General features: G+C 42.9%; 1 protein-coding gene across 2 annotated transcripts in view; it reads left to right on the forward strand.

Annotated features, from left to right (window-relative positions):
• The window catches only part of RXRA (retinoid X receptor alpha), a 441,222-nt gene that overhangs the window by 347,615 nt on the left and 72,411 nt on the right, over positions 1-21,196 (forward strand). For both annotated transcript variants that reach the window (XM_043981047.1, XM_043981048.1), the window contains exon 2: positions 8,972-9,237. In XM_043981047.1, coding sequence (XP_043836982.1) covers positions 8,972-9,237 — 266 coding nt within the window. The remainder of the gene's footprint in view (positions 1-8,971; positions 9,238-21,196) is intronic.

The raw sequence follows: 21,196 nt of genomic DNA on the forward strand, positions 1-21,196 counted from the left end.
TTACTTAAAAAACCTCCTTCCTCCATGCACTTCTTCCTCCCTCAGCCCCTACATAAAATAACAGCCCCTCCAAATTCTGGCTTGGCTGACCTGGAGCATGCAGCCGAAAGCCCTCTTAAGTGTATATTGCAGCAGCTGTTATTACTGCTGTTTAAAGGGGCCTCAGAAGCTGCCTTGAAGGTAATGGGGATAGGATCTGGAAGCAATGCCAAGAATGATTCCCCATCCTCTCTTCACTGTTTTGGAACCTATTTATATATCTCTCTGAATCTCCCCCGTGGCTCCACTCGATTCTCTAAGGGAAGAGGAAGAGGAGGTGGAGCACGGGGAGGAGAAGAAGAGAGGAGGGACTTCTTCCCTTTGGAGAGTTGTTCTCAGCCAACTCCCAGAGGTGTGAGTACAGTCCCAGTTCCGTTCCCAGTGGTACAATGGAAGAGACCAGGAATGCGGATGGTGACGGGGGGGGGGGGGGGGGGAATGGACCAATTCACTGGACTCAGGACATCCTCTTCTTTTCACTGACCCTTTTGTGTTAAGAGCCTGGATAATGACCCATGACTGAGCAGGCCCAGAATCAAAGAGTAGCAGAACTGGAAAGATCACGGAGATTGTCTAGATTCTCATTTTATAGAAGAGGAAATTGAGACTCAGAGGTTAAATGACCTACTCAGGGAATGGGAAGAAAAACCGGGTCCTGTCATTCATGTACCCAGCCCCAAGTCGAGTGATCTTAACTAGGAATAGAAATGTCACTGGGTGGGTCCACCAAGTTGTTGTTCAGTTGTTTCTGACTCTTTGTGACCCTATTTAGGGTTCCCTTGGCAGAGATACTGGAGTGGTTCACCATTTCCTTCTCTAGCTCATTTTACAGATGAGGAAATTGAGGTAAACAGATTTAAGTGACTTGCCCAGGGTCATACAGCTAGTAAGTGTCTGAGGCCAGATTTGAACTCAAGAAGATGAAACTTCCTGACTCCAGTACTCTATCTACTTCGCAACCTAGCTGTCCATCCTCAGAGTACAGATATCTAGCCATTCCCCAAAGTCTTCTTCAGTATAGCTTATATGTGAATGCACATATACATACCTATACACACACACACACACACACACACACACACAAAGTATTCCTTCCCTTTTGTGTCTTCTGATAACATTGTATATAAAGCTAATTTATAGAAGGCAATCTGTGATTTTTCATTGCTTTAAATTGTAAAATCAGACATTCAATCCTATGGAGAAAATCCTCTAAGTACATTGGAAAAATTGGTGAGGGAGAGGTTAAGCAAGATGGTAGTCATGCTTATGGCATATTGAGCATTGCATCACACCAGTTGTATACTGTTGGTGGTTATAGTACTTTGTAACACATGCCTATTTCTTTCTTTTTCTTTTAGCCTTTTGTAATTCCATCCCTGCCTTCTTAATGTAAGGATTCCCCCCATTCTTGGAGATTTTCTGTCCCCACACTCCCACCTTCTAGAATTTGGTTGGCCTCCTTTTTTATACAATTAATAATGGCTAATAGAACTGGGTTAGAATTTTGGGCTTCATCATTAGGTGCTTCCATTTATTACATGAATAATAAAGTTGCATACATTCAAGGTTTTCATGAAATTCAGCTTTCATAAAATGGGCTGTTTTCCTTTTTAAAAATTAATTATGAGAATTCAGAGTTTGATTGATTGAACTTTATTTGGAATGTGGCATGCTTGTTTGTGCCTCTTGCTCATAACAGCTACTCTGACTGGTCTGCAGTGATGGTTTGAGAGAGAAAGTAGGAGTGAGAGGTTGTAGAAAGAATATGTGGACATTGTTGATCATCAGATGACATTGTTTTAGCCTAGATTAGAGTCAGTTTTGAGCCACCCAGAAGTTGTCATTGCATAGTGAAGCGTCAGCACCTCTTATTTACCTTTTTCTCTGCCCAGCCCTACTTCCTTGGTAGTGGGGGCGGGCACTAGAATTAATGAGAAAATGACCAGAAAACAGGGTACGTGAGAAATCAGGAGAGAAGAAAAGGACTGAATGATGCACAAACCTGTCCATCAGCCTCTGGATGACAAGAGTTGTGTCATGTGAATCCCTTGTCTGCATGTAGATAGCTATCTTCATATAGATAGCTAACATTTTTTAGAGACCTGACTTTTACATGTTAATTTTCATGATAGATTTCTTTAGAAAATTTTTTGATTGATCTTTTGTCTCTTATATCATCATAATTATCCCCAGTGTCCCCCCCTTTTACCCTCCCAGAGAGTCATCCCATATGACAAATAGTGTTTTTTTAGACAGGAAAAAAATAAAGTTTGTAAACTCATGCAATATATAACACCTGTGGACCTCCCACTTCCATGAAGGGGTGAGTCGGGAGTGTCCTCTTTAACTGAGTCCTGATTGATCTTTTTTTTGGGGGGGAGCAATAAGGGTTAAGTGACTTGCCCAGGGACCACATAGCTAGTAAGTGTCAAGTGTCTGAGGTCAGATTTGAACTCTGGTCCTCCTGAATCCAGGGCTGGTGCTTTAGCCACTGCACCACCTAGCTGCCCTCACGCTTGATCTTTGTAATGTTACATTTACTTTTGTTTTTGTGGTGTGTGGTTGCTTTTCAACTTACATTGTTGTATTTATTGTCTATGTTGTTTTTTGGGTCTCTGCTTACTTTACTCTGTATCAGTTCATTTAGGTCTTTCCATGTTTCGCTGTATTCATCACACACATCCTTTCTTATAACCCAGTAATATTCCATTATATTCATGGATCACAGTTTGTTTAAACATTCGCCAGTTGATGGATCTATTTTGTTTCCAATTCTTGCTATAACAAAAAATGCTCTTAGAAATATTTTGGTGTTTATGGGGACTTCTTATTGATTGCTTCCTTTAAGCCCACTAATGAAGTCTTTAGTTCAAAGGGTATGGATATTTTAGTCACTTTATTTGCATAATTCCAAATTGCTTTCTACAATGGTCGTGCCATTTCACAGCTAGACCAGCTATGATTATTCCACAACCCCTCCAACAATTTTCAAGGTTTCAGGTGAAACAGGATTGTTTTGATTTGTATTTCTTCTGTTATGATTTTGAGCATTCTTTCATGTGGTTGTGAATGCTTTGCAATTATTCTTTTGACAACTGTTATTATCCTTTGATCACTTATTTATTGGACAATGGCTATTAGTCTCATAGTGTATATATATGTATGTGTGTATACCATATATGTGCATGTGTGTTTTATATATATGGATATGTGTGTGTGTGTATACCACACTTTTTTATACCACACTCTTGTCGGAGAAATTTGATAAAAGATTTTTCCCCTCATGTGACTACTTCATTTCTCATCTTAGGTGCATTAATGATCTCTGTGACGAAGCTTTTCAATTTCAAGTAATTAAGGTTATTTATTTAATCTTTTGTAATTGCCTCTATTACGTGTTTGGTTAAGAATATATCTCCTGGGGCAGCTAGGTGGCACAGTGGATAGAGCACTGGCCCTGGAGTCAGGAGTACCTGAGTTCAAATCTGGCCTCAGACACTTAACACTTACTAGCTGTGTGACCCTGGGCAAGTCACTTAACCCCAATTATCTCACTTAAAAAAAAAGAATATATCTACTACCCATAGCTGTGAGAGGTATATGTTTTTTTTGTCTTTTAAATTTTTAATAGCATGATCTTTAATATTAAGGCCACATATCCATTTCTAATGTATTGTAGAGTGTGGTGTAAGGTGTTGATCTAGGCCTAGTTTCTGCCAGAATGTTTTTTAGTTATCCCAGTTTGGTATTTTGCGGGGTGGGTGGTGGGTGGGGGTGGGTGGGGTGTTAAGTGACTTGCCCAGGGTCACACCACTAGTAAGTGTCAAATGTCTGAGGCCGGATTTGAACTTAGCTGCCCCCCAGTTTAAAAAAAAAAATAAGGAGTTTTTCCCTAGCTAATTTGTTTTCTACATTATCAAACACTGGGTTATTGAGTTCTGTTGTTTCTCGTTCTCTTCTGTTTAATCTGTTCAGTTGATCTATTTCTCTATTTTTAGCTAGTACCGGATAGTTTTTATTATTGCTGACATATAATATAGTTTGAGGTTTGGAAGTACTATTCCCTCGTCATCCATATTTCTTTTCATCATTTTCCTGGATATTCTAGATATTTTGTTTTTCAAAATGGATTTTGTTATTATTTAATTAAATTCTATGAATATCCCTCTGGTATTTTGATAGTATAGCATTAAAAGTATAAAATTTCAAAGCATTATAGTTTTTATACTGACCTGGCCTACCCATGAACACTGAATATTCCTCTAGCTAGTTAAGTTGTTCTTTATTTCTTTACAGAGTAATCTAAGTCTTTTGTGTACTTTGGTAGGTCAGTCCCCAGATATATTGTGCATTTTGTAGTTATTTGGAATGGGATTTCCCTTTCTATTATTGCTTTTTTTGTATTTTGTTATTATTATGTAGAAATGCTATTGATCTTTGAGGATTTATTTTGTATCCTGCAACTTTGCTCAAACAATGAATTGTCTCAGTATTTTTGCTGATTCTTTGAGATTTAAAAAACCCACCATTAAATCATCAGCAAAGTGAACATTTTATCTCCTCTTTATCTGTCTTTATACCTTTTAATGTCTTTTTCTTGACTTATTGCTGTTGCTAGTATTTCTAGAACTATATGAAATTATATTAGAGAGAGTGGGTATCCTTGCTTCACCCTCATGTCTTTTTTGGAAAAGGTTCTAGTATATCCTCATTCCAAATGATCCTTGGTTTTAGATAGGTGCTTTTAATGATATTAAACAAAAGTCTCTCTATGCCTATAATTTGTAGAGTTTTTATAAAAGAATGGTGTATTTTGTCAAAGGTTCTTTTTGCATCTATTGAGATGGTCATGTGATTTTGGATGTTTTGATTTTTAAAAGGATTAATTGTTTTTATTGCTTTCCTAATGCTGAATCATCCTTAAACTTCTGTTATAAATCTAGAATGATTTATGAATGATTTATTGTATAAATCACTGTAGTCTGTTTGGCAGGATTTTGTTTACAAGTTTTGAATCAATGTTCATGAATGATTTTGACCTATAGTTTTCTTTATGTGTTTTATCTTTCTCTGGTATTTGGTATTTGTCTCAAACAAAGATTTTGGTTACTATGATTTCTTTCTCAATTTTGGGAATAATTTGTGAAGTATGGGAATTTACTTCTTTAAAAGTTGATTGAATTATCCTATAAATACATCAGGACTAGTAGTTTTTTCCTTTGGTAGTTTTTTTAAAGCTATATCTAGTTTTTTTTTTTTCTGAGATAGGGTTATCTATCTAGCTGATATGATGGTTTGGATGGTTTATATTTTTGAAAGCATTTCTGTATTTCTTTTGTGTTCTTGGTCTTATTATACCTGAGTATAATATGTTATGATTATTCTTTTTATTTCTTCTGTTTTTGTTGAGATTTCATCTTATTCATTTGTTATTTTGTTGATTTGATTTTCTACTTTTCTCTTATTAATCAGATTAACTAAGGGTTTATCAATTTATTAGTTTTTTTCAGAGCCAGTTTTGGTTTTATTTGTCATTTCTTTGTTTTTCCTCAATGTATCTATTCCCTCTCTAATTTTTTTTTTAAAAGCATTTCCTCTTTCATGCCTATTTTAGGTTTGTTTATTTCTTGACTTTCTAATTTTTAAAGCTTCATTTTAAAATGCATCAGTTCATTAATCCTCTCTTTTCTTGTTTTGTTAATATATGTTTGTAGGGATTCAATTTTTTACCCAAAGAATGCTTTTGCCAAATCCTAGAAATTCTAATGTGTTGATTTATCATTGTCATTTTCTTTTACATAATTATTGTTTCTATGATTTGTTCTTTGGCCCACTCATTATTTAGGATTTAATTTTTAAGTCCCCATTTTGGTATGTATTTTTTGTTTGTGGTCCCTAAACCCATGGCTATTTTTATTACTTTATGGTCTGTAAAGGATGAATGAACTATTTCTGTGTTTTTACATATGTTTGCAATTATCTCTATGCCCTAGTACATGACAAATTTTTGTAAAAGTTACATGTGGTAGAATGTGGATATTCTTTTGCTGATCCCATTTAGAAGACACCATAAGTCTCTCACATCTAGTTTCTCCAGCAATTTGTACAGGTCCATATTTTTCCTTTTGTTTATCTTTCTGTTGGACTTGTCCAAAACTCAGAGAGGGATATTGAAGTCTGTGGTTGCCATTGTGTTATTATCTATGTTTGTGTGGGTTTTTGTGTTTGTTTGTTTTGTTTTGTTTTGTTAGCTCAATGTTTCCTTTATCAATTTGGATGTTAAGGCATTTAAAGGTTATAGGTTTGTTACTCATTAATTGTTGATTATCGGGTCAGTGCTTATATTATTTGTTTTCTGTGGTTCCTTTCAGCATAGTATGGTTTCCTTGTTTTATTTCTTATCTTCTGAATTTTTGTTTTTGCTTTGTCACATAACATCATAGCAACTTCTGCTTTTGGGGATTTACTTGATAGTAATTTTTTTTTCTATTTCCTGAGGTTTATTTTGCGTTGTTTTTATTTTTAAAATGTGTTTCTGGTAAGCAACAGATTGTAGAGTTTTGTTATCCAATCTGTCATTCCTTTTTGTTTCATTGAATTGTTTAATCCGTTCACTCTTAAAGTTATGAGAGTTAGGCTTATATTTTCCTCCCTCTGTCTCTAATATTGGGATTTTCCTCAAGTTTTAATTTTCCCCCTTCTTCTGCTGTAAACAAAGTACTATGTTCTTACAGTTACTTTACCTTTAATCTTTTGAAAGGTGGTCCTGTTCTCACTGGCTCTGTTCCTCTCACTCCCTCTCTCCCCTTCTCTCTTTTGTTATCCCTTTCCCTTTGGAGTTCCATTTATTAATTATTTTTTTCTTTCCTGCTTCTATCTTGTATCTGGAGGCCATATTTCCTTCTGTTGTTAATATTTTCCCTATTGATTTACTGCTTGTGTTCAAAGTGTTTGAATTTTCATCTTCCCAGAATCTTTGGTAATTTCAGTCATTTCCCCCTTACATTTTCCCCTGTTCACTTTCTTATTGTCCCTTCTGATCATGGTTTCATTGGGCACTGGATCTCCAAGTTGTCTCAGTCTTCTCCCACTGAGATGGTTTTGAAACCTAGATTTCTCTCCCAAGTGACTTTTGTAGGGTCAAAACTGGTCACAGGTGGATGCTGTTCTTTCTCCCTTAGCCTTAGTGGAGGGCTGCATGGGGTCACCCATTCCCCACATTCCTGTCCCCTCTCTTCCCTGGCCTGCCACAGCTCATTCAGAGAGATGCCAGCTGATGCTACAGGGTTGTTTGCCCTGGCATAATCAGAGTTTTGCCTTGTTGGTGCCAGGGGGTTGGTCTCATTTTCACTGCCTGGAGCTGAGGTCTCTAGGGCACTGGAAGGGAGGAGAGGGGATTGAGACTTGGGGATGGGTTTTGTTGTGAACCTGTATTGGGTCCTAGAGTTTGCTAATGCAGCTTCGTTGCTAATAGTGTGAGAAGTGGGTGAGGGTGCTGAGTGAGCTCAAGGTCAGTGAGCAGGGGTTTGGAGGATTTTCATTTCTGTGTGTCCTAGATCACAGCGACAGCAGAAGTGGCTTTATCTTTGGTGCATAATTTTTGTTTTGCAGAGGTTTGAGAAGTCATAGGGATCAGAGAAAATATCTAGTCTGTCGTGTTGCTCACATTCACAATAGATTTCTAAACGATAGACTTCTGATTGGGATGTGGGCAACTTGTTTACCGTCCAGTATGCCTGCATCCTGGTGAGGTTACTCTCTGCTCAAGTCATAGGGGTGGGGAAAAATAATTAGTGTTTGCTGAATGCTTTGAAATCCTCAAGATGAAAGGTCCTGAACAAGTGGGAGGTCACACTCCCACACCTGAGCCTCCTTGCTCTGCAGTGCCCTTCATCCACTCTGCCCATGCACAAACATGGCCTTCCCTGAAGCTTGTCACTTTAGCATGACTCCCACACGCATGTTACTTGCCCCTGCAGACCACATCTGAAAACAGGACTCTGCACCCAGAACGCAGACTCACTCGCTTGTACATCAAATATGTCCCACTTCAATCTAACATCTAGAAACGCCCACTTGCAACACTGGCCACGATTCTCTCATGGACTGTATATTATGTTTAATATGTACTCTTCCCCTTTGGTATCACAGTTGCTTTTCTCTGGTGAGGGGTGGCATGCCATGCTTTTAAAGTACACCTATGCATCATAAATATCATGCATTGTGTTTCCTTTTCTACCCTCCTCCCCCAAAACTCCCTTGAAACAGCCTTTGCTTAGCCCCTAATAGAACAGAACCGTCTGTTCTTAGCTCCCAGCTGCATTTCTGTGTGACCTGGAATGAGACTTAGAACCTTCCTTGACCTGAGCTCACATTTTCCTCCAAGGGGAAAGGGAGGGAAAAAGGAATATTAGCTCCCTTGACTCTGAGGGAGGGACACTGTGATGGGGATGAACAGATTTCTTTGTAAGCCCTTTGACATGGTAGAGTTAGGAGACACTGGATGCTTCTAGATTATTACTATGACTTGTCTGGGTGAGGAACCCAGACAGGCATCTTAAGAGTGCATCAGATGACAGATAACAGAGGTGAACATTATTTTTCCAAGGTGCTCGAATGAAAACTCAAAAAGTGGGGAAGCCTATGGAAAAGAAAAACAACAGGGTACTCCAGGGTCCAGAGACCAGGGTGTGCTAGACTGGGGTATGGTTAGGGCAAGAATGGACAGTGTTATGAACTATCCAGTCCTGTTGAAACTTTAATTGCAGGAAACTGTGGTAGGCTGCTGGTACCAACCTTGAGGGTCATTTGTTCCAGTACAGGAGAGCTAGGGGAGATGGAGGTTCCTTTTCTGTTAGAAAACTTTAGAGGAAGCCTTGCAAGTGAATGTCTCTCCTGTAACCACTGCTTTTCCCTTGTTTTTGTCTTGCAGATTTTTCCACCCAGGTCAATTCCACATCCCTGAATTCCCCCACTGGCAGAGGGTCCATGGCTGCACCCTCCCTGCACCCGTCCATTGGCCCAGGCCTTGGCTCATCACTCGGCTCATCTAGCCAGCTGCACTCACCCATCAGCACCCTCAGTTCCCCCATCAATGGCATGGGCCCTCCCTTCTCTGTCATCAGCTCCCCCATGGGGCCTCACTCAATGTCTGTCCCCACAACTCCCACCCTCGGGTTTGGGACGGGCAGCCCCCAGGTGAGTAGCCAAAAGAAGGTATCTGCCATTGATTGGCTCTATGGGCATTGAAACTTTCTAAATGTTGAATCTAGCATTGAAAATAGTGATGCTAAGGGTGATGAGGATAACATGTTTTCTTCTATGTTCAAAGAGGATGCCAGTCTACCTCTGGGCTGTGTTGAACCAGCCCTAGTTCTTACCTTGTCCCTTTTTTTGTGATCAAGATGTACTGATGCCTCTGTGGTCAGGGGCTAGGCTAGAGCTTGGCTTAGGATTCATTCTGTGGTTGAGGTTGGAGGTCAGTAATATCCGGCTGGGGTTAGGGATCACTCTGTGGTCAAGATGAGGGGGTCAGTCCATGGCCAAGCTTAAACCTTAATGGGTGTCTGAGAAATGAGGCAAGATGATTGCCCCACATGGGGGATCAAATTGATAAGTTCAGCCTCATGAGTCCCAGGCTCTAACTGCAGTGCTTAGCCTTCCTCCTCACCTCTGTTGCTCGGATCATGCACTGCAAATGGCCACCAGCTCCATTAGATGGCATTAATTACAAGGCTGTTGCCTGCGTGGGATGTTGGGCCAGGGTCTGTCCCAGGAATTTTTTTTTTTTTTGCGGGGCAATGAGGGTTAAGTGACTTGCCCAGGGTCACACAGCTAGTAAGTGTCAAGTGTCTGAGGCCGGATTTGAACTCAGGTCCTCCTGAATCCAGGGCTGGTGCTCTATCCACTGTGCCACCTAGCTGCCCCTAGGGCCAGGGTTTGTCTCAAGCAGATTCCATGAACCTAGACCTTGTCCTCAAGGAGCTTACCATCTCATGTAACTGACCAACAAGCCCAACCCTTTCTTTTTACAGAGCAGGAAACTGAGTCCCAGAGACATTACATGCCCAAGGTCACACAAGGCAGTAGGTGTGAGAGCCGGAGTTTGGACTGAGACCTTCCCATTTTGACTCACTTTCCTCCACACCATGACTGTCTTTCATTGACCACTCACTCCCCCACTGCGGGTGTGACCGCAGAAATCTCAGGAGCAGAAGAACGGATTGGGGGGAGTAAAGCTCTGGGGTGGATGGAGAGGGGATGGGTCCCCAGGCTCATTTTTCTGTTCAGCAATTACTGAGGAATAATGATGATTTGTAGCTCACTTCAGGGCCTATACACTAATCAGGATTTGGCGAACATCTGGCAGAGTGTTTCCTAATGGGCAGAGAGCTTCACTTTCTGTCATCTTAGGACCTCTCCCACCACCTGCCCCATTCCTCAGTGCTGCCATCAGCACTAATAGGGGATAGGTACGATAAGACAGAGGGGGACCCTTAGGAGAAGCCAGGGAACATACGAACTAGAGCTTAGGGTCTCTTAAAAGGACCTGGAAGCTCTTCTCCTCACTCGAGGCAGCACTCTGTTCAACCTGCACCTACAGCTGGAAGTGGGAGCAGATTTCAAAACCTTAAATATGACGCTAAGGAAGGAGACCTCCGTTCTAGCTCCAGCTCTTGTTGTTCAGAGTGACCTTGGGAGGGTCACTTCCTTTCTCTACATCTCAGCCACTCTCCCTCTAACATGATGGGGTGGAACTAGAAGAGTTCTAAGGTGTTTCCTATCTCTAAGGTTCCATGAGCCCATCAGCCGGACGTCCAGATAGGAAGAAGCCCTTTTCCAGGGAATTCTATAGGTGCCCTCATTCATGAACCTTTCCCACCAGGGCAAGATTCTGACTCCTCCCCTCCAAGACTTTGTTGCCCACTCCCCGAAAATTAGGATCATAGAAGTTTGAATAGGGCTTCTTAACTTGGGATCTGTGAACATACATGTGTGTGTATTCCATTTATTATATTTTGATATCTGCATTTCAATACTGGGCATCCCCAAAGTTTTAGTGAAGCACTGAGCTTTAATAGCTTAGAAAAGTAAGTAGAACTGAGGACTCGTATTTCATGCTATCTCCTTGTGAGAGCATTAATAGCTTAAAACTGTACTGACTTTTGGGACACCCTGTATAAAGTCCAAAGTTTCCTTTGTAGTCCTTTGTATTTTATGGAACTAAAAACTGTCTGAAGTGGGGCCCATAGGCTTCATCAGACTGTCAGAAGGGTAGAACCCCTGATTTTAGATTTAGATTAAGAACCCCTGAACCATCCTAAATTCCTTAGAGATCATCTAATCTAAGCCTCTAATTATATAGTTATGAAATTGAGGATGAGACAGATTGAGTGACTTGCCTATAATCACACATATAGATAGCATGGTCCATGTTGTTGTTGTTGAGTGGTTTTAGCTGTTGTTAACTCTTTGTGACCCCATTTGGGGTTTTCTTGGCAAAGATATGGGAGTGGTTTGCTATTTCCTTCTTCAGTTCATTTTACAGATGAGGAAATGGAGGCAAATAGGGTTAAGTGACTTGTCCAGGATCACACAACTAGTACATGTCTGAGGCTGGATTTGAACTCAGGTCTTCCTGACTCCAGGCCAGATGCTTTATCCACTTGCCACCTAGCTACCCCAGGTCCTACGCTTGCTCCATAGCAGGTGATTAATAAATGCTCCTAGGGTAGTGAGGATTTGAATACTTGAATATTTGAATACTTGACTCCAAAATCCATATTTTTTCTGCTATGCCACATAGCACCCAGAAATAGACTGTAGGATTTGAATTAGGATAAGATCATCTACCCCCCACCATCTTATACTGCCCCCCTTCAGCCCAGTGTGATCTTTGCGGGGTGGGAAACAGGGATCCTATGGAGAGGTCAGCAACTTTTGGGCAATATGCTGATTCATCTCCTTCTTGTCCCCCTTTTCCCCTAACTCCCCTCTTGTTCCCCAGCTCAGAAGAAAATACCCTTGCTTGGCTGGCTTTGAAGGGCTAGCCCTTTCTCAACAGGCTCCTCCCTGGCTGGGGTCCGTGGCTTCACAGTGAGCAAAGACTGGGCCTGGTTCCCGTTGTCTTGCTGCCAGGTGGCGGTCAGCCTTGTTTTCCTACCCTCTTTCCCCTTTTCTCTTCCCCATTGCTGCCCCTCAGCAGCGGGTGGCAGGGAGGGAGAGGTGCTGATTGGAGATTATGTCCAACCTACAGCCATCCCGGGCATGAACTCATTAAAAATAGCCACTCCTGGCCGCCTGGCTGTCCTGCCCTGCCACCTGTTCTCCATGGGCTGAATGCTACCCACTTAGCAGAAGGGCAGATTAAGAAATTTGCCACCAGGATTTTATTTATTGGTTCCTTGGGATCTGTTGAAGTCAAGACACCTGCTGGCTCTTTCCTTTCTGATTCATTGCTTCTTTACTTTGGCTCCATGACCTGGATGGTTGAGAGAGTCATGCCCTCAGTGGGGTGAGGAGTGGGGGGAGTCCCTAAGAGGGCAGCTGAGTGTTTGTCTGAGTGAACAAATCCATTTTACATTTTATTACCATTTTATTCATATACAGACAAACATATATTTGTGTATATATATATATACATATATATATATATGGATATATGGATATTGTTTCTTGTATAGTTGTTTTTCATTATGTCTCACTCTTCACGACCTCATTTGGTGTTTTCTTGGCAGAGATAGTGGAGTGGTTTGTCATTTCCTTCTCCAGCTCATTTTACAGATGAGGAAACTGAGGCAAACTGTCACAAAACTAGTCTGAGGCTGGATTTGAACCTAGGTCTTCCTGACTTTAGGCCCAGAACTCTATCCAGCATGCTAATTAAGAACTTTTTATGGGCAAGGTGCTAGTATTATAAAGGGAAAAAATAAATAGTTCCTGCCATCCAGAAACTGATAATTTTACTTGCCTTTGAGTATACACATAGAAGCTTGCATATATTCGGCATATAGATACTGTCCTTAAGTCGTTTGGCTTCCCTGGATGGACAAATAGTACCCCAGTCACCTTGAAGGCTTATTACCTTTACTCTGGTATTCTCTAGGCAGCAAAGACAGATTTGAGGTCACTTATAAGGAAGATCTTTTTAAGCACAAGTATTGATCAGTAATGGAGTAGGCTACTTTGTGTGGTAGTGAGTTCCCTATCACTATTTGTATCCAAGCATAGTCCCACCCATCAGAGATGCTTTAGAGGGGATGCCTTTGTGGAGTTGTATCAGATGACCTCTGATATCATTTCAAAGTCTGGGAGGGAGTGGAAAGAACTCTGGAGTTAGAATCCAGAGACCTGGGATGGACCAATAGGCTTTGAGGAGAGTGCTCTTAAAACACCTTATAAATGTGATGATGATGATCCTCATTCTTACTTCAAAAATCTGCCTGTGCTTGCTCTGTAATATGAGTTTGGAGGTCTGTGAATTAGCCTGGGGAACTGGAGTCAAGGCACCTGGACCTGATGGGCCTGCAAGTGGAGGAGGGACAAACTTTCCTTATATAGAGACATTCAGCTTAGTTCACTAAACATTTATCAAATACCTGTCATGTGCTAGGCCCCATGCATGGTTCTAGGGTTAGAAAGACAAGGACGAAACAGTCAGCTGGAGTTTTATAGGACATCAGTGTTGGCAGACCACTTATTGGTTCTCCACCCCTGATGGTCCTCCTCACTGAACAGCCCCTGGCTACCTTCCTCTGCTCTTATAAGCTGCAGACCTGGGCACACAGAAGGGCATAGGAGCAAGACCAGGATGGTCAAGTCTGGCCCTGGGGGTTTTTAGACAAAATGAGATTCTTCATACAACAGGCTCAGCCCCTGACTTTGGCCCCAGGAACCAGACAGCATTCCTTCTGCTTAGTCATACTCCCTGGGCCTGTTTCACACTGAATAAGGGAGACCCCTTCCTCCCAGGCTGGGCTGAGGGGATGGGGTAGGAGATTGAGAGTAGAGCGAAGTGCCTTTCTTGCCTCATTTTGTCATCTTCCTCATAGTACCCATAGTTTTCAGTTCAGCTAAGGTGAGTAAATGGACCAACCCAAATACTAATCAAATCTCCTCTTCCCCTTTCCCCTCTGCATCAGTCCTGCCCCTTGTGAACCATGCCAAGTTTCAAGGTTTCTGCAGAATTTTCTCCCTGGAAACCTGGGGTTCCCCATATGTGAGGAGATGGGTGGAGTGAGGGGAGGGATTCTTGCTGAACCACCACACAAGCCCAGAGTTGCCCAAACCTGTAAGATTCACTGACTTCTGCTGTTTTCTGTGAAGCCCTGTCTATTCTTTCTTCTCGTTCATAGAACTATCTAATGTCAGCAATGGATGGGACCACAGAAGTCAGTTAGTCTTCCTGCTTCATTATTTATAGAAGGGAAAGCTGAAGAGAGAAGGGAAAGCTGAAGAGAGAAGAGAAGAGAAAGGGGCATGCTCAGAGTCACTTAGCAAGTTTGTGACGAAGCTATAACTTGATTTCCCACGTGTCCTGACTCCCAGTCTATTTCTTTTTCCATTACTTTCCACTGTTGTTTTCTAGATTGAAGTGAATTGATATAGTCCAATCTACAATGACCAATGGTTGGTCATTTACAGTTCTTCATTTGAAAACTATTCCTATCCTTTGCTCCCTTACCTATCTCTTACCTCTTGGTCTCATGCATTTGGCCCATCAGACCTTTATCATTCCCCCCTCCCCCGCTCAACACTTTTTCTTCTTATCTTAGCCATGTTGATTTTGTTTAAGCAAAAACATCTGAAATAGAAATTTCCCATTTCAGGGCTTCTTAATATGGAGTATTTGTTTTTCTTAACGTAGAAACTTAATTTTCTTTTGATAACTGGGTGGCAATATAACCTATTTTCATTATAAACCCATGCATTTTATTTTATGTTTTTAAAGACATAGGCTTCTCCAAATTACCAGAGCTGTCCTTGACACGAAAAGGATTAAGAACCCTTGGTATATTTTGTCTTTTGTGATTACCTCTCTCTCCAGTGAGCAGTTTTTAGTACTTGCATGAAGAAGTGCAAGATGCTGTGATGGGCTCTGAGGACACAACAGTCCCCCCAAACAAGAGATCTGTGCTGAGGTGATATGATACTGTGTGACCTATAGAAGGGCAGAGAGAAGGTCAGGAGGGAGAGAGTTAGAGAGAGGCAGGCAGGCAGGCAGGCAGAGGGAAACTAGAGAATTAGGGATAGGGTGGGGTTTGGATTAGTCAGGGGTTTAATTACTAGTCCTGGTTATTTCAGGAAGTCACACGGACTCCAGGCGGGGGAACTGAAATCAATGCCCAGGGATATGAAAGGGGAAACTGAATCCGACCACCCTCTCCTCCCCAAGCTATCCTACAAATCCATCTTCAGACTGTGGTGCTGGTGGTATGGGGCCTTGCCCATCCCTCTCTCATGGTCTGGCATAAGTTATCTTCCTGACAGAGACTGGGAAGACATGCGGCCTTAATGGACTTGGCCATCTGTCCCCTGTCTGAGAGCATTAGTGACATCCCTGCCAGGGAAGGAGGAAGAAGAGATGATGGAGCCTTCAACAGGGAGGGCTGCCCTTGGGGCCCCAGGAGAGAGATGAGGGAAGTCATTTGTTTTGCATTTAAGTAAAGTGAAAGGGGGCATTTTCTGAAGTCTTTGCTTGAGATTACAGAAGTCACCAGGGACAGAAAGCAAAATTAGAATTTAACTCCTAATTTTTAAGCCAAATGTTTGTTTGAAGAGAGACCTTTCAATGGATTCTTGTTAATAATAATAATAAAGGTAGTAGTAGTAGTAGTAGTAGTAGTAGTAGTAGTAGTAGTAGTAGTAGTGGTAGTAGTAGTGGTAGTAGTGGTAGTAGTGGTGGTAGTAGTGGTAGTGGTGGTACTACTACTACTACTACTACTAGTACTACTACTAGTACTACTAGTACTACTACTACTACTACTACTACTACATTTAGAACTTTAAGGTTTTCTGTTGCACTTGATCCTCCCAAGAACCCTGGGAAGTGTTGTTCCCAGGGTTGATTTGTGTCTCCGATTGTTAACGTCCTATTGTTTATTGCAGTTATCATAATTGTGTCTCATCCCTCCTCCTGGCAGGTAACCTGCAAGAGGACAAGACACCACAGCTTGAGTCTTAGCTTATTCTTCTGTAACAGAAGCACCAGCACTTGCTTAAGTGTTGATTGATTGGTGGATGGGTTGATAGTGAATCATTCAGTGGAGTGTAGATTAATCATCTGCTTTGTGTCGGGTGCTGTGCTAAATGCTGGGGCTAGAAGTGAAATACTCCATGCCTTCAAGGAGTTTCTGTTCTAGACAACATATGTTGTTTGTATAAGTATACATAGAATGCAGACAGGATGAATAGGAGGTACTCTGGGGAGATCAGGAAAAGCTTCGTGGGGAAGATGGATCTTGAGCTGAGTTGGAAGGAAGCCGGGGATTGCAGGAGGTGGAGATGCAGAGGGAGAGTGTTACAGGTTTAGGGGACAGTGCTTGAAGGGAGCAGAGATGGGAGATGTCTTGCATGTGAAGCTAAGCATGATGGGAAAATGCAAAGACCCTATTAATTTACCTGATAGCCTTTGGCTTATGCTGAAGCTCCTGACTGGGCTTCCGTGCTTTCACCTGTAAAAGATCAGCTTGGATTAGAGGGAAGCCAAGGTCCCTTTTGGCTTTGACACTCTGCAAGTTTCTGTACAGTGGACTCTCCTTTGGGAAAGAAGAATACGTGAGGACCAGAAGCATTTCTTTCCTTCCCTGCACCTGGGCCTGCCCCCTTGGGTTCTGGGAGGAGAGTCAAGCGGGAGAAGTGGCGATTGCAGATGCTGAACCAGCATGGATGATGCTGGCGGAAGGTGCTCTGAATCACCTGGTGGATGCCACTTGTGATCCAGCTATGCCTCGTTAGCTCTGGAAACCCTGCTGAGGTAGAAGGAGGCCAGGAGGATGAGGGGGTGGTGATTAGGGACCACAGAGACAGACCTTCCTCCACGGCCTCTACAATTCTCTTGCCAGCTGCCTCAGCAAAGGCTTCCAAAGAGGCAGCTGGGGTGAGGTGGAGAGAGGAGAGCAGATATGCTGACTCTAAAGGGTGCTTTCCCACCCATTGTATGGAAGCAGGCCCAAGGAGGGAGGAGGGCATTGAAAGATCTCCTGTGAGGGCAGTTAGGTGGCACAGTGGAGAAAGCACCGGCCCTGGATTCAGGAGGACCTGAGTTCAAATCCGACCTCAGAAACTTGATACTTACTAGCTGTGTGACCCTGGGCAAGTCACTTAACCTTCATTGCCCTGCCCCCACGCCCTCCCCCCCCCCAAAAAAAAATAAAAGAAAGAAGAAAAGAAAGAAAGATCTCTTGTAAGAGTGGAGGGAGTACAGAAGTGAGAGTTAGGAGTCCTTAATCTCCTGCTAACTGACTGGTAGGCTTCCTTAGCCTGGCTGAGTCTTCAAGGTCCTAGCTCTGATGTTCCCCAAAGTCCCGGTAAGTGGAAGGACTCTGGACTAGACATCATAGATCATTTAATTTAAAGGTGGAAGGGACCTTGGACATCCACAAAATTGGAGATAGGTAGATAGGTAGGTAGATAGTTAGGTATAGCAGAAGAGGGATCATGGACTTAGAGGTGGAAGACTGACCTTAGAGGTTACCTGGTCCAAACTTCTTGTTTTATACATTAGGAAACTGAAGCCCTCCCCGAGGGGTTATATGGCTTTCTCAGAGTCATGTACTAGCTGACCTTTGTCCACCATCCTCAAACTCTGTTAATCTAGTGCACGATATGATGGAAAGAGAATTTAGTGTCAGGACCTTGGGTTCATATCTTGGCTCTACCACTTACTGTTTGTGTGACCTTGGGCAAATCACTTAGCCTTTCTAGAGGGGCCTCAGTTTACTTGACTGTAAGATAGAAAGAATTACTCGAGGTTGGGTCCTGTTGGTATCTGGAAACAGGAGATAGTATCTGGTTGTAGATGTCACCTGCGGTTCCTCTTTTGGATTTTTTTTTTTTTTGTGGGACAATGAGGGTTAAGTGACTTGCTCAGGGTCACACAGCTAGTAAGTATCAAGTGTCTGAGGCTGGATTTGAACTCAGGTCCTCCTGAATCCGGGGCTGGTGCTCTATCCACAGTGCCACCTAGCTGCCCCCTCCTCTTTTGCAGAAGAGAGATTGCCCCCTTCCCATTCTGCCACTTCCCTGAGGCTCCCTGTTGCAAAGTGAGGCCTGAGCTTAATTCTACTCAATGCTTGGAGAAGTAGGGGTTTCTTCCTGATGTCAGAAGGGAACTCTTCCTAGCTCTTAGCATTCGGGCCCAGGAGAGCCATAGAAACATCCTCAGTCCAATGCTAGGGGGTCGGTTTCATTCTTTCCCAGACCAGAGCTTTGGGGACAAGGAAGCAGAGATGTTGGCTCTAGCACTCTGTCCCATTGAAGTTTCAGGGTAGCCACAGAAAGAGGAAACGGTGGGTGAGTTCTTCTCCTTGCTCCACTGAGCTGACTCAGTGCCTTCTCCTTGACTTTTGCTGAGTCGTGGTCCATGGGACAGCGTCAGGGAGGCTGGGACAAAGTGACTGAGGGTGGGGTGAGGGGGTTCAACCCCCTGGCGAGTGGCCCTGTCAGAAACCATTCCAAAGCATTCGCAAAAGCAGAGTGTGCAGAACAGAGTCCCAGTCACCAAACAGCTGTTAAATGCTCATGCTTTGCACTAGGGATACAGTGATGAAAAAAGGCAGTCTCTGCTCTCAGAGGGCTTCCAGTCATCCAGATGGAAATACAACACAGGCATAATTGAGTACAATGCAACATGGAGTGAGTACCACAGGGGCAAAGACAACCAAGGAGACAATGCCGTAGCATAGGATTTGGGGAGAGAGGAAACATTTCCGTTTTCCAGGGGAGGGGAAGTAGTGAGAGAAGGTTCTATACCTTTTGGCCACAAAACCCCTTTACACTCTTAACAAATACTGAGAACCTATTCTCTGCACATCACACAGATGTGTACTTGGAAAAGGGAAGGGTATCTGAATAGGAAAATAATGTCTTAATACTGTCACCAAAGTAGTATTGACCTTGCAGACCCCCTGATGAGGTCTTGGGTACCACCAGGGGGTCAAAAATGACACTTGGAGAACTACTGAGGTAGAAGATAGCCCCTGAAGAGGGCGATCAATGTCTTTGAGAAAGAGAAAGATTTCATCAGGTGGAGGTGAGGAAGGACCCTATTTCAGGCTCAGGAGGATACCAGGTGATATTGGATGGCAGAACAGAATTGAAAAACAGTTAATCTAGTGGTTTGGCTGTAATACATAGACTCTGAAGAGGTAAGGTTCATAGGATCATTAGCTTAGAGCTGGAAACTGATTTTGAGGCCATCTAGTCTGACACCCGAGAGTGAAGTGACCAGTCCAAGGTCATACGAGTAGAGGAGGCAGAGCCAGAATTTGAACCCAAGCCCAGTGATCTGAGTCCAGTTGAGAAGGGTATTGAATGGCAAGCTAAGGAATGTATGTTTTGTTTTAGAGGCACTTGGGAACCATTACAGGTTTTTGAGCAGCTGAATGACATGAACAGACTTAAGCATTAGAAGGAAGAGGCTTTGGGAGCTCCCTTGTTTTCCTTCAGGCCATCAAGAAGCAAGTATTTATTATTCACCTATTATGTACCCAGTGTTGTGCTTAAAACTGGGAGGCAGGTATGGCAAGTATTATCCTCATTCTACAGATGAATAAACTGAGACTTGGATTGTTGAAATGTCTCTTCCAGATAACCTAGATAGTAAGTAGTGGAGCTAATGCTAGACATAGAGCGTAGGGGAGAATAACTTCATTAGGAACCTCAAGTCAGATCATTACGGCTAGTGTACCTTTCTCTTTCCAACATGCAGTACTGCAGACGGGCAGTTTTCTGCTCAGCCCAGGCCAACTTTCTAGGACAGTTTAACCTCAAAACAGCCTTGCAGGGACTAGGGACACCTATGGGCTCCTCATTCCATCAAAAGGAAACTGAGGCCCAGAGAGACTCAGTTACTTGTAGCAGAATCTTGTAGTCATGGATCCTCATAATCAGTCTGTGATCTTGGAGTTCTATTAATCCAGTCTCCTTCCAGCCATGTGAACTCCCTCTTTAAGGTCTCAGATGAGAAGGAGGCTAACCTCTTTTTGAACACCTCTAGTGATGGCAATCACTCTATCTCCCTGGATAGCCCAAACCCCAAAAAGGGCCCCAGTCACACATTACAATACTTTGGAATGGATGGGTTAGAAACCGTTTCTCCTCCAGAACATACAGAAGACTGCACATTTTCTTTCAGGCTAGTTGTCAGTATTAGGAACTTAGTTCTTCCCCCCCAAAAAAACCAATCTCTTCCTGTTATATCAGAAAGGAGGAAGGGGAATAGCTTCTGTTGGGGAAGGCAAATGGATTTCCCAGATTGAGAAGTCAGGTCTTCTGAGGCTATTGAAGTACACAGCAGAAAAGATCTGTTCTTCCCATGGTATTTACAAGTGTTCGAGAGTTTCTTTTCCATAAGGGGTGTGGAACAGAGGAGCATTTTGGAGAAGAAAACAAATATTTGTCTCTTGCAAGTTCCCTGGTGTTTGGTGGGAAGGGGGCCAATTCTCTGAGAGGGAACTTCCGAATGGGACAAGGCTCAGCAGAAATGTCAGTGGAGACAGGATGGGGAAGTGGAGGACAAGAGCCAAGCCGGAGATGGAGGGGGGGAGGTGGTATGCTGATAAGCTGAGAGCCTTAAGAGGCTGAGGCCATATCAGACAGGGGGAGCCAGGATGGTGAGTGGAATCAAAAACTGCCTGGTCACTCTAGCGTTGTTATGGTAATGGAGCGAATTTCCCATGCTTCCCTTCCTGGCCAGGTTTCAGGTCCTGTTCTGCCTAGGGGGTGGGTGGAGGATGGTGGTTTGAGAATTGAGGACTGGACTAAGTAGTCAATCTGCATCTTTGAATCTAGAACCCATCCCCCATCCTCCTTTTCTCTTCCCTGCCTCTTTCCCCATCCTCTATCCTTTCCCTCTGGGCATTAAACTTTCCATATCTTATAACCTTGACATTAATCAGTTCAATGTTGTTCTGGGCCTGTATCCTGAAAAGGCCCC

Source organism: Dromiciops gliroides, chromosome 2, assembly GCF_019393635.1.
Source record: "Dromiciops gliroides isolate mDroGli1 chromosome 2, mDroGli1.pri, whole genome shotgun sequence".
NCBI classification, from domain to species: domain Eukaryota; kingdom Metazoa; phylum Chordata; class Mammalia; order Microbiotheria; family Microbiotheriidae; genus Dromiciops; species Dromiciops gliroides.